The sequence below is a fragment of the Platalea leucorodia genome (genome assembly GCF_965183815.1).
Source record: "Platalea leucorodia genome assembly, chromosome: W".
NCBI classification, from domain to species: Eukaryota; Metazoa; Chordata; class Aves; order Pelecaniformes; family Threskiornithidae; genus Platalea; species Platalea leucorodia.
In genome coordinates, this window is record NC_138859.1 from 7,259,755 (window position 1) to 7,275,853 (window position 16,099).

General features: G+C 44.2%; 1 protein-coding gene across 1 annotated transcript in view; it reads right to left on the bottom strand.

The window, feature by feature from the left end:
* LOC309601730 (leucine-rich repeat transmembrane neuronal protein 4-like) overlaps positions 1-15,762 on the bottom strand; it is a gene marked incomplete at both ends in the record, with an annotated part of 239,610 nt that extends 223,848 nt beyond the window's left edge. Inside the window, 2 exons of the mRNA XM_082334894.1 lie at positions 13,850-15,396; positions 15,687-15,762. Coding sequence (XP_082191020.1) covers positions 13,850-15,396; positions 15,687-15,762 — 1,623 coding nt within the window. The remainder of the gene's footprint in view (positions 1-13,849; positions 15,397-15,686) is intronic.
* Between the last annotated feature and the right edge of the window lie 337 nt (positions 15,763-16,099).

A 16,099-nucleotide genomic window follows, 5' to 3' on the forward strand; every position in this document is an offset into this window, starting at 1 on the left:
TCCCTTCAAGGAAGATGTTATATGTCACCCAGGCAAGTGGACCACCATGGAGAGAGGTATCCAGTACCTGAGGGAATTAGCTGTGCTGGAGGTGATTTATGGTGACCTGGACAATGAGCAGTTATCCAAAGATCCAGACGAAGTTCAGTGCACACGACCCATGTGGCGGAAGTTTGTACGGAGCGCACCATCATGACACGCAAACTCATTGGCAATAATGACCTGGAAAGATGAAGAGGGACCAATGGTGGATGAAATGGCTGGCCAACTCCAACAATACGAAGAAAGTCTCTCTTCCTCCCTACGGGCCTGCATCTCGGCTGTGGAGAAACTGCCTGACGTGCTAGCTGAGAAATTATCCCGGGAGTTCCAGCGATTCAAAGAGGACATGTCCTACTCCTCACCCGTACGGACCAGTATCTCAGCCATTAGGAGTAAGCATCCCTCTGCTCAAGAGAGAAGATATAGTGGATACACACCACGGGCCACCCTGTGGTTTTATCTGCGTGACCATGGAGAGGACGTGAGGAAGTGGGATGGAAAATCTACCTCGACCCTAGAGGCACGGGTACGTGAGTTGCAAGGAAAAACAACTACAAAAGGGGGTTCTCCCAGGAAAATTGCTGCTCCGGTTTCCAGTGAGCAGTTCCCCAGACAGAGCAGAAGGGCTGATTTTGCTTCCTTTGATGCCTTTGATTGACTTCTGATTCGCATTGACAAGAAGTGAGTAACGAACGCTATGACCAGGACTAGAGGGGCCCTGCCTCCAGCCAGGTGGAGGAAAGGGACAACCGGGTGTACTGGACTGTGTGGATTCGATGGCCTGGCACATCAGCCCCACAGGAGTAGAAGGCTTTAGTAGACACCGGTGCACAGTGTACCCTAATGCCATCAAGCTATGAAGGGGCAGAACCCATCCGTATTTCTGGAGTGACAGGGGGATCCCAACAGCTGACTGTATTGGAGGCCGAAGTGAGCTTAACCAGGAAGGAGTGGCAGAAGCACCCCATTGTGAATGGCCCAGAGGCCCCATGCATCCTTGGCATAGACTACCTCAGGAGAGGGTATTTCAAGGACCCAAAAGGGTACCGGTGGGCTTTTGGCATAGCTGCCTTGGAGACAGAGGAAATGAAACAGCTGTCTACCCTGCCTGGTCTCTTGAAGGACCCTTCTATTGTGGGGTTGCTGAGGGTCAAAGAACAACAGGTGCCAATCGCTACCACAACAGTGCACCGGCGGCAATATCGCACCAACCGAGACTCCCTGATTCCCATCCATAAGTTGATTCGTTGACTGGAGAGCCAAGGAGTGATCAGCAAGACTCCCTCACCTTTTAACAGTCCCATATGGCCAGTGCGAAAGTCTAATGGAGAGTGGAGACTATATAGTCTGATAGTCTACTATCAGGGCCCCCGATAGTAGACTATCAGGGCCTGAATGAATCATAGAATAGAATCATTTCGGTTGGAAAAGACCCTTAAGATCATCAAGTCCAACCATTAACCTAGCACTGCCAAGTCCACCACTAAACCATGTCCTCAAGCACCACATCTGCCCATCTTTTAAATACCTCCAGGGATGTAGACTCAACCACTGCCCTGGGCAGCCTGTTCCAATGCCTGACTACCCTTTCGGTGAAGAAGTTTTCCTAATATCCAGTCTAAACCTCTCGGGCACAACTTGAGGCCATTTCCTCTCGTCCTATAACTTGTTGCTTGGGAGAAGAGACCAACCCCCAACTCACTACAACCTCCTTTCAGGTAGCTGTAGAGAGCAGTAAGGTCACCCTCAGCCTCCTCATAAGATTTGTGCTCCCGCCCTTCACCAGCTTCCTTGCCCTTCTTTGGACATGCTCCAGCACCTCGATGTCCTTCTTGTAGTGAGGGGCCCAAAACTGAACACAGTACTCAAGGTGCGGCCTCACCAGTGCCGAGTACAGGGGCACTATCACCTCCCTGGTCCTGCTGGCCACACTATTCCTGATACAGGCCAGGATGCTACTGGCCTTCTTGGCACGCTGCTGGCTCATATTAAGCCAGCTGTAGACCAACACTCCCAGGGCCTTTTCTGCCAGGCAGCTCTCCAGCCACTCTTCCCCAAGCCTGTAGCTTTGCATGGGGTTGTTGTGACCCAAGTGCAGGACCCGGCACTTAGCCTTGCTGAACGTCATACAGTTGGCCTCGTCCCATCGATCCAGCCTGTCCAGGTCCCTCTGCAGGGCCTTCCTACCCTCGAGCAGATCAACACTCCCTCCCAACTTGGTGTCATCTGCAAACTTGCTGACGGTACGCTCAGTCCCCTCAAAGAAGTCACGCCACCACTGAGTGCTGCCCTGCCGGACATGTTAGAACTTCAATATGAACTGGAGTCAAAGGCAGCCAAGTAGTATGCCACCACTGACATCACTAATGCATTCTTCTCAATCCCTTTGGCAGCAGAGTGCAGGCCACAGTTTGCTTTCACTTGGAGGGGGGTCCAGTACACCTGGAATCAACTGCCCCAGGGGTGGAAACACACCCCCAACATTTGCCATGGACTGATCCAGGCTGCACTGGAACAGGGTGGGGCTCCGGAACACCTGCAATATGTTGATGACATCATCATGTGGGGCAACACAGCAGAAGAGGTTTTTGAGAAAGGGAAGAAAGTAGTCCAAATCCTTCTGGAGGCCGGCTTTGCCATAAAACCAAGTAAGGTTAAGGGACCTGCACAGGAGATCCAGTTCTTAGGAATAAAATGGCAAGATGGACGTCGTCAGATCCCAATGGATGTGATCAGCAAAATCACAGCCATGTCTCCCCCAACCAGCAAAAAGGAAACACAAGCTTTCTTGGGCATTGTGGGTTTTTGGAGAAGGCGTATTCCAAATTACAGTCTCATTGTAAGCCCTCTCTATCAAGTGACCCGGAAGAAGAACGATTTCAAATGGGGCCCTGAGCAACGACAAGCCTTTGAACAAATATAAGCAGGAGATAGTTCATGCAGTCGCCCTTGGGCCAGTCCGGGCAGGACAAGATGTAAACAAATGTGCTCTACACTGCAGCTGGGGAGAACGGCCCTACCTGGAGCCTCTGGCAGAAAGCACCAGGGGAGACTCGAGGTCGACCCCTAGGGTTTTGGAGTCGGGGATACAGAGGATCCGAGGCTGGCTATACTCCAACTGAAAAAGAGATATTAGCAGCCTATGAAGGGGTTCGAGCCGCTCTGGAAGTGGTTGGTACTGAAGCACAGCTCCTCCTGGCACCCCGACTGCCAGTGCTGGGCTGGATGCTCAAAGGGAGGGTCCCCTGTACACATCATGCAACTGATGCTACATGGAGTAAAGTGGGTGGCACTGATCACCCAACGGGCCCAAATAGGAAACCCCAGTCGCCCAGGAATCTTGGAAGTGATCATGGACTGGCCAGAAGGCAAAGATTTCGGAATATCGCCAGAGGAGGAGGTGACGCGTGCTGAGGAGGCCCCACTGTATAATAAACTCCCAGAAAATGAGAAGCAATATGCCCTGTTCACTGATGGGTCCTGTCGTCTTGTGGGGAAGCATCGGAGGTGGAAAGCTGCTGTATGGAGTCCTGTATGACAAGTTGCAGAAACTGCTGAAGGAGAAGGGGAATCAAGTCAGTTTGCAGATGTGAAAGCCATCCAGCTGGCTTTAGATACTGCTGAATGAGAAAAGCGGCCAGTGCTCTATCTCTGTACTGACTCATGGATGGTGGCAAATGCCCTGTGGGGGTGGTTGCAGCAATGGAAGCAGAGCAACTGGCAGGGCAGAGGCAAACCCATCTGGGCTGCCGCATTGTGGCAAGATATTGCTGCCCGGGTAGAGAACCTGGTTGTAAAAGTACGTCACGTAGATGCTCACGTACCCAAGAGTCGGGCCACTGAAGAACATCAAAACAACCAGCAGGTGGATCAGGCTGCTAAGACTGAAGTGGCTCAGGTGGATCTGGAGTGGCACCATAAAGGTGAATTATTTCTAGCTCAGTGGGCCCATGACACCTCAGGCCATCAAGGAAGAGATGCAACATATAGATGGGATCGTGATCGAGGGGTGGACCTGACCATGGGCACTATTGCACAGGTTATCCACGAATGTGAAACATGCGCTGCAATCAAGCAAGCCAAGCGGTTCAAGCCTCTCTGGTATGGAGGACGATGGCTGAAATATCAATATGGGGAGGCCTGGCAGATTGATTATATCACACTCCCACAAACCCGCCAAGGCAAGCGCCATGTGCTCACCATAGTGGAAGCAACCACTGGATGGCTGGAAACATATCCTGTGCCCCATGCCACCACCCGGAACGCTATCCTGGGCCTTGAAAAGCAAGTCCTATGGCGACATGGCACCCCAGAAAGAATTGAGTCAGACAACGGGACTCATTTCCGAAACAGCCGCATAGACACCTGGGCCAAAGAGCATGGCATTGAGTGGGTATATCACATCCCCTATCACGCACCAGCCTCCGGGAAAATCAAACGATACAATGGACTGTTACAGACTATACTGAGAGCAATGGGCGGTGGGACATTCAAACACTGGGATACACATTCAGCAAAGGCCACCTGGTTAGTCAACACTAGGGGATCTGCCAATCGAGCTGGCCCTGCCCAATCAAGGCTTTTACGTACTGTAGAGGGGGATAAAGTCCCTGTAGTGCACCTAAAAAATATGCTGGGGAAGACAGTCTGGGTTACTCCTGCTTCAGGCAAAGGCAAACCCATTTGTGGGATCGCTTTTGCTCAAGGACCTGGGTGCACTTGGTGGGTGATGCGGGAGGATGGGGAAGTCTGATGTGTACCTCAAGGGGATTTGATTTTGGGTGAAAATAGCCAATGAACTGAATGGTATGATGTTAGTTGCTATATAATACTGGATGTCATCACTTCTGTGATTACTATGTGCCATATCAACAGTATACAGTAAGAATCACCCAAATTAATGAAGAATGAACTTTGAGGAAACCGAGCAAAGTGCAGCGGTGATGGAACCAGAACTGGCTTCAGCATGCTACAATCCAACACCACACACCATCTCTCCTGCCCTGAAGGACTGTTATGATGGATGAAGCCCAAAGTCATGGACTAAATGAACTCAACAAACGTTTTATCGGGATGACCTATAGACTAAGGAAATGGTATCTGTGTGTATATATCAAAAGACTGGAAAAGTGGTGGTGATTAATTGGAATGTATTGGAAAGGGTAGGACCTGGGCATGACGTATATGGTATGGAATAAGGGGTAGATACTGTCCTGGTTTCAGCTGGGATAGAGTTAATTTTCTTCCTAGTAGCTGGTAGAGTGTGTTTTGGATTTAGGATGAGAATAATGTTGATAACACACTGATGTTTTAGTTGTTGCTAAGTAGTGCTTACACTGATCAAGGACTTTTCAGCTTCCCATGCTCTGCCAGGTGCACAAGAAGCTGGGAGGGAGCACAGCCAGGACAGCTGACCCAGACTGGCCAAAGGGCTATGCCATACCATATGGCATCATGCTCAGTATATAAGCTGGGGGAAGAAGAAGGAAGGGGGGGACGTTCGGCGTGATGGCGTTTGTCTTCCCAAGTAACCATTACGCATGATGGAGCCCTGCTTTTCTGAGGATGGCTGAACACCTGCCTGCCGCTGGGAAGTAGTGAATTAATTCCTTGCTTTGCTTTGCTTATGCGCATGGCTTTTGCTTTGCCTATTAAACTGTCTTTATCTCACCCCATGAGTTTTCTCACTTTTACTCTTCTGATTCTCTCCCCCATCCCACCGGGGGGGAGTGAGCAAGCGGCTGTGTGGTGCATAGTTGCTGGCTGGGGTTAAACCACGACACTGACCCAGACTGGCCAAAGGGCTATTCCATACCATATGGCATCATGCTCAGTATATAAACTGGGGAGAGTTGGCCGGGGGGGCAGCGATCGCTGCTCAGTGACGTGCTGGGCATTGGTCAGCGGGTGGTGAGCAATTGTTTAGTGTGTCACTTGATAATATAATAATAATATACAAAGCATTATTATTATTATTACTACTACTATTACTACTATTCTATTTCATTTTACTTCAATTATTAAACTGTTCTTATCTCAACCCACGAGTTTTCTGACTTTCACCCTTCCAATTCTCTCCCCCACTGGGGTGGGGGGAGTGAGCAAGCAGCTGTGTGGTGCTTAGTTACTGGTTGGGGTTAAACCTCGACAATTTCTGAGGAAACTGAATAATACAGTGATGGTGAAAGAACAAAAAAAAAAAAAAGGAACCTTCATAGCAAAGAGTTGTTGCATAAGGTCATGATCTACGTGACAGAGAAAGTAAAAATTAGGATAATGTTACTTTCCTGATGAGTTTTGAGAACTTCAGATAAAAATATTATGCGAAGAAGTCGTTGCTTTTTTGTCACACAAAGGATAGAAAACGAAGAGAAGTTCAAGCATCCTTGCAAAGTCCTGTCATTTTCTGTAGGAAGTTGCCCACTGACAGAGACACAGCCTTGGACCACAAAGCTTTTCGGAAAGACTCTTTGGCTTGCTAGCATCCATAAGCTTCTCATATTCTAGCCAATTATATTTAAATGTATCTGAAGAACCTCAAAAATAATTTTAAAAATAGCTTGCACATATTAATCTATACTTGAACTAAGAAACAACGGTGGAGATTTTGCTGTAGCTAGACTATACCCCAGATGGTGAGAGATTAGAGATGATCAGCATTTTCTGGCCTTTCTTGCCTTCCTCATTCTTGCAGGTGGAACAATTCCCATTCAAATGCCCATGAGAATAGTATGACTGATATATCTACCAGGAAGATCTTTCTATTTCCTTGTGACTTAAAAAGGCAAAGACAAAACGAATTCATTAGGCCAAGAAGCCAATATTCCATAAAGCAAGACCCTCTCACACCATCCCTTCGCTGCATACCCTGGCTTCTAACAAAGTTGGAATTTTGCAACTAGGAACAGAGAAGACAACTCCCAGGAATTCCCTCAGAATTGATCCAGTCATCTTTCTGTGTAGATGGAGAGATCTACAGGCATTCTAAGCTTATTTGGCTGCACAACAGGCAGATGTGATAAAAGCTGATTAGCGTCAAAAATGTTTACTGCTGCAGCCCATCTGTGTTCAGTCCTAAAAAACCTGGCTTGAAATGACCAAATACCAGGATGTTAGTAGCACTATAAACGCAAATCACACAGGAATTTTTCGTGTCAAAATGTTTACAACATGGATAGCACTATAGAGTGCTGCATGCTTCTGTACGCCAAGCAGCTCCTGCTAGAAAAGCATGCGATCTCCTGAACATAACAGATAGACCATCTCAATGGAAGTAACACACCTGCACAGCTGAGACCTGAACTGTAGTCCCAAAGCCTTTGAAACGTGTAGGTCTCTTCTACCAGGAGCAGATTGTCTGCCAAAAGGAATACATGTCTAGGAACATCACTGTCAAGAAGCAGAGTAAACCAGCACATACACAGCTCTGGTTATTTCCAGCACCCAGACCAGCTCAGATAGCTCTGTGCTGTAACAGCCTGTGTTGTTTAAGCAACAGTCTTAACATCAACAATCAGGGCACCTGTATTATTCTGGAGGAGAGTTTGAGGAACATTTCCGGCAGCAGGATACTTACTAATAAGATTATTTGCCCCTTTTAGATTGTGTTTGGGGTGTGTGTGTGTGTGTGTGTTTTTAGAAGAAAAAATAAAACCAAATTAATAGCTTCAACAGATTTCTTCACTATTTCTGTTAGCGTTCTCCCTCCTGGCATGAGCTACATAATGCACTAAAATCGATTTTTTTCTCCTCAAAGTACTGGCAGCACATCACAGAGTTTACGCAAAAGCAGAAGAAGGGGTGAGAGAAAGGAAAAGAGAGATGGAGAGGGCAAACTGCACCTGTCACAATTCCAGCAACACAGGAATCCTTCATAAGGCCTGAGCAACGATTGTAATATGAATACAAGTATTTTCTTGTCTTGTACAAAGCTTTTACAATGCAGCATGCTCTCCATTTGAGCAGTTCTCACTGTGCATAACTCAAACCATGAAGTTTCTAGAAAGCAGCAAAATTAGGGGAAGTAGGAAAAGAGGTGATAAGAAGGCAGGGAGGATGATAGTCAATCAGTTACCCTCCCAGCTGGACACTGTGTTTAAGACTACAAATCCTCAGTGCAATTTCAGAGTTCTGTCAGTTAACTGTCAGCCCCTGGATGAGACACAGTGGAGTAAACAAAATGCCTGAAGTGTGGTTAGGAAAGTTCCCAAGCCTAAATGAAAATGTGGGAGCTGTGGGTTTAGCTTCTTCCTTTGCCACTGATATCTGCATTATCTCAGAGCAAATCACTTTTAAGGTGTATTGCAAGAACAAATTTCAGACAAGCTAATCTCTCATCCAAGCACCTGCATAAAGACTGAGTAAGACTTTCAGAAGCATTCAGCATCCTTCTGCAGCTCCTTTTTCAAATTTACAGCCAGTGTCTCAACTGCTGCTGATGCACAGCTGGATGAGTTCTTCCGGAAATATGGACAGTCATTTTGGTAACAATCTTTGGGAAGTCTCACACTTTACAAGTGCTAAGCCCAGGAAAATTTGCCCCTGTGCATTTATTGCTATATCACTAGCACTTCTATAGCACAACTTTCTGTATACTTACATTATACTTGCAATAACAAGTATGCAATGCTAACGAAGCCTCTGAATGGTAACAAACACAAATTTCTACCTTTGGTCCTAAACCTGAAGACCTTTCTAAAATTTATCTTCTCCTCAAACCTCTCACTGGCCCTGTGCCTAAAAGATTTCACCTCTGAGCCACTTCTGACATATTTCTTCCAGATATACTGCACTGAGGAAAAGTGCTATCAGCTTAGTCTTTGCTTACTCTCCCAATACAAACATAGAGCTTATGACAGAGTTTCATTAGATTGATTCACCCTTCAGTTTATAACTCAAGCAAGAATTTAAGGTCCATCTATAATCACAGAGATGTGGAGAAAGAGAGGCAGAGGAGGAGCCATAGCACAGAAGGATATGAGAAAGCTAAATTAACAATGCCCATCCGACAGTGTTCCAAAACAGAGACACTGGCAAGACAATCACACCACTTTGGCCCTAAAATAATGACAGTAGGCTATCTAATTAACGATTACTGCTTCCCATACTCCTCACTCATCACCTCCCATATTCTTCTCTTTGTAATGCACTACCTGTGGAATCACCTTCCTTTTGCATTCCCCTAAGCTGTAATGAACTTACACCTCTGTCATGAAGTTCTTGCTAAAGTATTCCTTATAAAAACGTAAGGCTGATGACCAAAGGAAATACAATCAACTGTTCTTAAAAAAAAAAAAAAAAAAAAAAAAAAGCTGCCAAATCATTGAGTGATTTCGCTCATGAGGTCGCAATACCCCATAAGCTCATGCTTAGCCCCTGGGCAGCCCTTCCAAAGTTGAGTTACAGAACCAGGAACACCCTCACAGAACTGGAACCTCGGATTAAACAGTATCTGAGCCATGGAGATGATTTTGTTTTTTCCTTTTTGCATCTTGTTCAAAACAACACAGTAATGGTGTTTAATAAATAAATAATAAACAGTGGCATGTCGACATTTCCTTTTAGATTAGGCTCAAAAGGAGGAGGTCAACAGCAGCCCATCAAGTCTGCATATGTTGTATTCCTTTATCAATTTATTTCTTCCCACTGGCAAAAGGGGAGGAAGCAGAATTCAAAGTGAACATAATTTTGTGTGACTGATTTAGCATGTGTGAATACATTTGACAACTACCCTGGTTTTCACTCCAATGGAAAACATGGGAGCATCACAGCAGAGATGTACTTGTATATCAACAGGTAGGCTTGTTTGTCAAGTGCTGGGGTATGATTAGAAATTGAGAAGTGAAAGTGTAAAAAGTAACCTCACAGGGTCTGTGTCAATCGTCTCTCAAAGGGCTTCACATCAACTGTGCTCAGTTAACACAGAAAAGATGTTCACTTGTTTGGTTGATTGTTGTTTGTTTTGTAACTGCCAGCCTGAGAAATGGGAGATGAATAACCTTCCAGTAGAAAGGAAGAAACATTTTTGTAGCAATGGTCCTTCTCCCCATATACCTTCATAGTGTGCTGTATACAGATATTTTGTGTGTGATACATATGAAATACATAATATTATAGCTTGGTTTATGAAATTGCTTTTTATGGCTCCCAGATCTTCAGCAAATGTACAAATAAATATCAAAAGAGAGAGGGAATAAGATGCACGTGCACAAAGCAAAGCAAATACCAAAATGATAGCGCAGCAGTCTGCTAACTGGATGGTGAGAGCCAAAAATCATAAGCATCCAGTTATTTTAAAAACCCTTGCCAATAGACTAAATAGAATACCATAGGCCAGGTGTCAGTGATCATAATCCCACTGATGCCAAGAGTGTTGCTCCCATTTACAGCAAGCCTGACTTTGGCTCGCTCTCTGTAGTACAAGAAATAATTCAAAAAGCATGGACTTGAAAAAGCAGCCATACAAACCATACCTGCAACTCCCCTACTTGCAGAATAAGTATACAATACAGGGCAGCTCTCATACGCTTGTGTTGCTTTGTTATATGCTAGAAATGTCACTGAACTTAAAACAACAACAAACACCGCCCCTGCTCACGTGCATAGCTGCTGTGAAAAAAAAGAACCTGCATAAATACCTAAGCATGTTATTTCAAGGCCAGTTCTGCCATGGAAAACAAGTGGTTTATGGATGAGATGAGCTGGATACTTCTAAAATCAAAAATCATCACTGTGAACATAATAGGCATGCTCACACGACCTTAGGCCACGCTCAGAAACCATTCATTATCACCCAACTACCAGCAACAGAGTATGCTCAGGCATCTTTCCCAGGTTAAAATGGGACTAAGCCATTGTCATGGTTTAACCCCAGCCAGTAACTAAGCACCACACAGCCACTCGCTCACTCCCCCCCGGTGGAGAATCGGAAGGGTAAAAGGGAGAAAACTCATGGGTTGAGATAAGAATAGTTTAATAATTGAAGTAAAATGAAATAGAGGTAATAGTAATAATAATACAATAATAATATACAAAGCAAGTGATACACTCTACAATTGCTCACCACCCGCCGACCAATGCCCAGCACATCCCCGAGCAGCGATCACTGCCCCCCGGCCAACTCCCCCCAGTGTATATACTGGGCATGACATCATATGGCATGGAATAGCCCTTTGGCCAGTCTGGGCCAGCTGTCCTGGCTGTGCCCCCTCCCAGCTTCTTGTGCACCTGGCAGAGCACGAGAAGCTGAGAAGTCCTTGATCAGTGTAAGCACTACTGAGCAACAACTAAAACATCAATGAGTTACCAACATTATTCTCATATTAAACCCAAAACACAGCACTACACCAGCTACTAGGAAGAAAATTAACTCCGTCCCAGCTGAAACCAGGACAGCCTTTATTTCCTTCCTGAAAGCCACACAATTTTTGGACACCTTAGCTTCTTACAGGCATGTGTGTGGGTAGACATGTAAAAGCAGACAATCAATTGAAAAATATTACTAAAAAAAGTAAAATCAATAAACTCATAAGCAATGAATCCTGAAAGCCTGCCTGCCTTAATTTTGATAACCAGACACTCTTCTCCCCTCTAAGTGGTCCTTTTTTGCAAGAAACCTCAATCTGAGCGCAGTGAATGAGCAAGTCAGACTGACAGAAGGATGGGCCCAAGCTACGTCTCACTTGTACAAAAGAATAGTTTTCCCACACGTATGTACATCTGGGTAAATTAGTAAATAATGAGATGTTCCATTTTCTTTTTTTTTCCCAAACATAAAAGCTTTCCACTGCTGAAGACACTACAAGGATTTTTTTTTCTTACTATTTTTAAGTATCGTACAGTGCGTATCTATCCTTTTACAAGTGGAACCTTGTAGCTATGGAGATGAAGAATGTTAAATTCAAGCTGAAGACAGTATTTCAGTGGGAGCTTATGGTTGCTACATGTGCCTTCAATGATCTGCTGTTTTCTGTCTCCTGAAGTCTTCTGTACTAATAGCCAATGCATACTAAATCACCACGCATATACAGAGTGTACTTTCTACTAGTCACAGCCTGGGACAGCACTATCATGTTCAGTACAGTCTTACTGATTTACACCATAACCAAGAATCCTACAGACAACACGATAAACAGCTTGAGGTCTGCAAAGTTGTGCACCAGCTTAACTTAACCTGAACAGAGTAGCGGAATAAAATTGTTCTGGTACTGCGATAGCACCTGGAAACCAGGTGAACTGAGGTCCCCTTGTGTTTAATGCGGTGTGTGACAATCGACATCAACATGAAGAAATTATGCCACATTGACCTTCTGTTACTAGACCTGGTAGGACTCTTCAACTTTTTATTTATCTGCCATAATCCAAATTATCAGTCTCCCAAACAACATTGCATATTCCCTATCTTCTGTGCACTACAATCATGATCCAAATTCTGTAACAGATTATGGTTTCATTACATGGACTTTCAGTTATGGCATGCAGATTCAGCTGTCTTCCATATCATCTTGGTGTAAATTAAAAACATTTTATTCAAGCTAATGAAACTTCAGCGGTGTTAAACTTGAGCATGAAGAGAAGACAGCCTTTCAGGTCAAATTAATGCTCCTTGTGACAGCCAGTGAAAATTCAAAATAACTTTGTTAGCATCACTTACTTTCTACTTGTGCTGCTAACAGGAAAAAAAACCCCACACCTTCATTCACATGATACTGGTAGAAATGACAAGGTATGACAGGTGGTTTTCTTTTTTGAAGACAATACTGCTCCACAGAAAGCAACCCCAAACATTTTTTTTTTCTTCCCCTTAGCTCCATGGTCCAAAATCAGCTAGGGATTTCAGGTGCCAAATATGAAACATCTTAGATGCCCTATTGTCAGAAAATGAAAACATCCACTTTCAAAAAAATCAGGATCCTAGAACTGCAGCCTGCTCAACGCTTCTCATCTTTAACACACCTTTCATACTACCTGGCTGTCAAAGACATTAGTCAAAATCTACTATAGTCAAACCCAATTTGCATAAATTGATATGAATAAATTTCAACAGGCACATTAAGCACTCTCAGGTAGGATGTCCACAACCAAGGAAGCAAAATCAGCCATGGTCCCCTAATACCACATCACATGCAGGATTAAGTAAAAAGTGCTGAAATGTAATTGCACTAATCCTCCTTACCAGGTATAAATAAGCAATGGCATTCACAAGTAAAAACATTTCTTACATACACATTAATAATCATTGACAATACAGCAATGAAAAAATTAAATTCAGCCAAAGCTGAACAACAGACAAAAGAAGCACTGAGAGCTTTTCCTATTTGCATTTCCCATGTTGCCGAGTCAAAATCATAACATGGCCTTAAGTGTGTGAAACTATTAACTCCAGTAGAGTTCTCTCTCAAGCTAAGCCTTCACTGATCACTAAAATTAAACACCCCAAGAATCCCCCTCTCCCAACCCAGATATTTGCAAACTCCTCTGTTTCTACCAATATGTTAAAAATAGGACTCTCTTGTAGCCACTGCTAATAAAATGGGTGCAAATAGGAGGAGAATAACACTCCAGATGCCTTTATCATAGTTGTTTACTTCAACTTAATCTATTTTTTTATAAGTCTGAATTATTCAAAATAATTACCATCACTTCCCTGACTGTTGTTATTTAATGAGATAACCTTTCATACTGAGCAAACCCAAAAGCAAAAAAATCCCATTAATCTTTCTAGTGTTTAGAGATACCTCAAGAGCTTCAAACATTTACCTCTCCTTCCCAGCAGCTGAAATGGTTTTAGGAGGATCATGGTTCATACCTCACATTCCCTGGAGCCAGAGATGGTATACGTGCAGGGCCCAGATCCATTAACCGATACATCCATGGTCTCAGAGTTTGTTTGCTTGTAGTCCACGTAATACTCCTGTAAAGGGGAGTTCATTTGCCTTTCAGACTCTCTGGCCTTTTTCCTGCGCCTCTTCATGAGAGAGTGCTGCTGGAGCTGTTTCGTACTGGCTGGATAGCGCTTCCATGACATGTAGATAACCAACAAAATCATGGCCACGGAAAGAAAGAGGGCCACGCTCCCAGCGATAATTTTGTGAAAGGAAACATGCTCATACTCTGGTTCCACTCCAGGTGTTGGGAGGTCTGCAGAAGGGCTTGGCATAACAGATGTTGGCTGATTGCTTTCAAGTTTGGAAATGGTAGGTTTAGGAATGAAGACAGGTCTCTGGGGGGTTTTGGGTACCTGGTATGATCTTTCAGTAACCGCCACCTGGATTTCAGCACAGATATTATATGTTTCCACAGCGTCACTCACTTTTTCACCCTGGATATGTTTAGGGCCTGCACATATCATAGCGCTTTCTTTATTTCCCTTGAAATTCTTAAGCCAAGTAAACAGAGGGCAAATGCTTCGAGTACATTCCCACATATTTCCAGACAGAGTAATGGAGATGAGCGAGATCCACATATTGATGGTCTCCTGAGAGATGTTGGTGAGTTTGTTGGAATCCAGGTTCAGCTTTTGCAGGTTGGGGAGGCACTGGAAGGTCCCAGGCTCTATCCCTGTAATGTCATTTCCTGATAAATCCAAGTTGTGCAAGGAACTCCAAGTCCACGTTAACCCTTGGCTAATAGACCGGATCCTATTCCACTGCAAATAAATCGAGCGAAGGTTGAAGAGACGTGGAAAGTGGGCAAAATTGATCTTAGAAAACTGGTTGTGCTCCAAGTGGAGCTCTGTCAACTTCAAAAGGCCAGCAAAAGCATTACGGGATAAGCTCCGCAGGCGGTTGTAGCCCAAATCCAGAAAGTCAAGGTTTCGGCAGTCTTGGAAAACTCGGATCGGCACAGTTTTCAGCGAGTTCGACCGCAAATGCAAGATCAAGAGTTTACGAAGGCCCTTGAACTGCTCAGACTGCAACACCTGCAACTTGTTGTAAGAGAGGTCCAGATTGCGGAGGTTAGGTACTGGGTGAAATGTTTTGTTGTGCAGATGGGTAATTTTGTTGGAGCTTAGAATTAATTCCTTCAGCCTGCGGATCCCCTGAAATGCATCCTCATCCACAGAGCTGATGTAATTATGGTCAAGATAAAGCCATATGAGCTGATTCAGGCCCGCAAACTGATTTGATTTAAGCTTCTGAATGCTGTTGTACCGTAACGATAAGCCTTGAGACCCTCCAGAAATATTCTGAGGGATGTCTCTGAATGCATGAGATTCGCAGTACACAATCTTGCCATCGCATCTGCAGTTCTTGGGGCAAGCTCGCTGGGCCCCCACAAGCATAACAAACAGCACCATAGGAAGTAGTACTAACATCACACTCATGCCTCTCAGCTGCTTAATTAAATGGAAACCTACAATATTAAAAAGAAAACAAATGTGCATAGTAAAGCTATTAAAATAAATCGCCAACAGATTACTAACGTCAATGGGGTTTCTAATAAAGCATTAGTGAAGCAGTGGATTTTGAAGACAACCTGTTTGCCTCCTGTCTTGCACTTTTTGTTGTGTAAATGCCTGTCCTTTGAGTTTCTGGCTTGCCATCTCTCCTACCCACACCATCACCAGTACTACTCTTGTTATTCAATTACTTTTGTGTGATTTATGATCCCTTAGAAGGGCCAAGAGCCTGTTCTCTATTTGCTTTTCTCCTCTACATCATCTCCCAATGTAGCTGGTATATCCTTATCACTAGATGCCGAGGTTTTCACAATAAACATATTTGTCGAATCACTGTGCTGAATGCTCCATAGTGCTGGAGAGGAAATGAGACAAAGCTTCTGGTATTTACATGCTGCTAAGTATGTTCTTTAATAAAAGCAATTGCAAGTCCAATTCCTCCAAAAATTACTGCAAAAAGTGAGAAATCTACTTATCATAAAGTTTGATCCATCTTTAAAATGTGTATTTATTGTAAAATTTAAACAGTAAGTAAAGGCTTTACTTTTTGCACCGAGTGATTTGTTTTTAAGAGTAGGTTTACTCATCATTTTTTTGTACCTAAAATATATAAATAGATGCACAGAAACAAAGTACAACCATATAAAGTATACCATA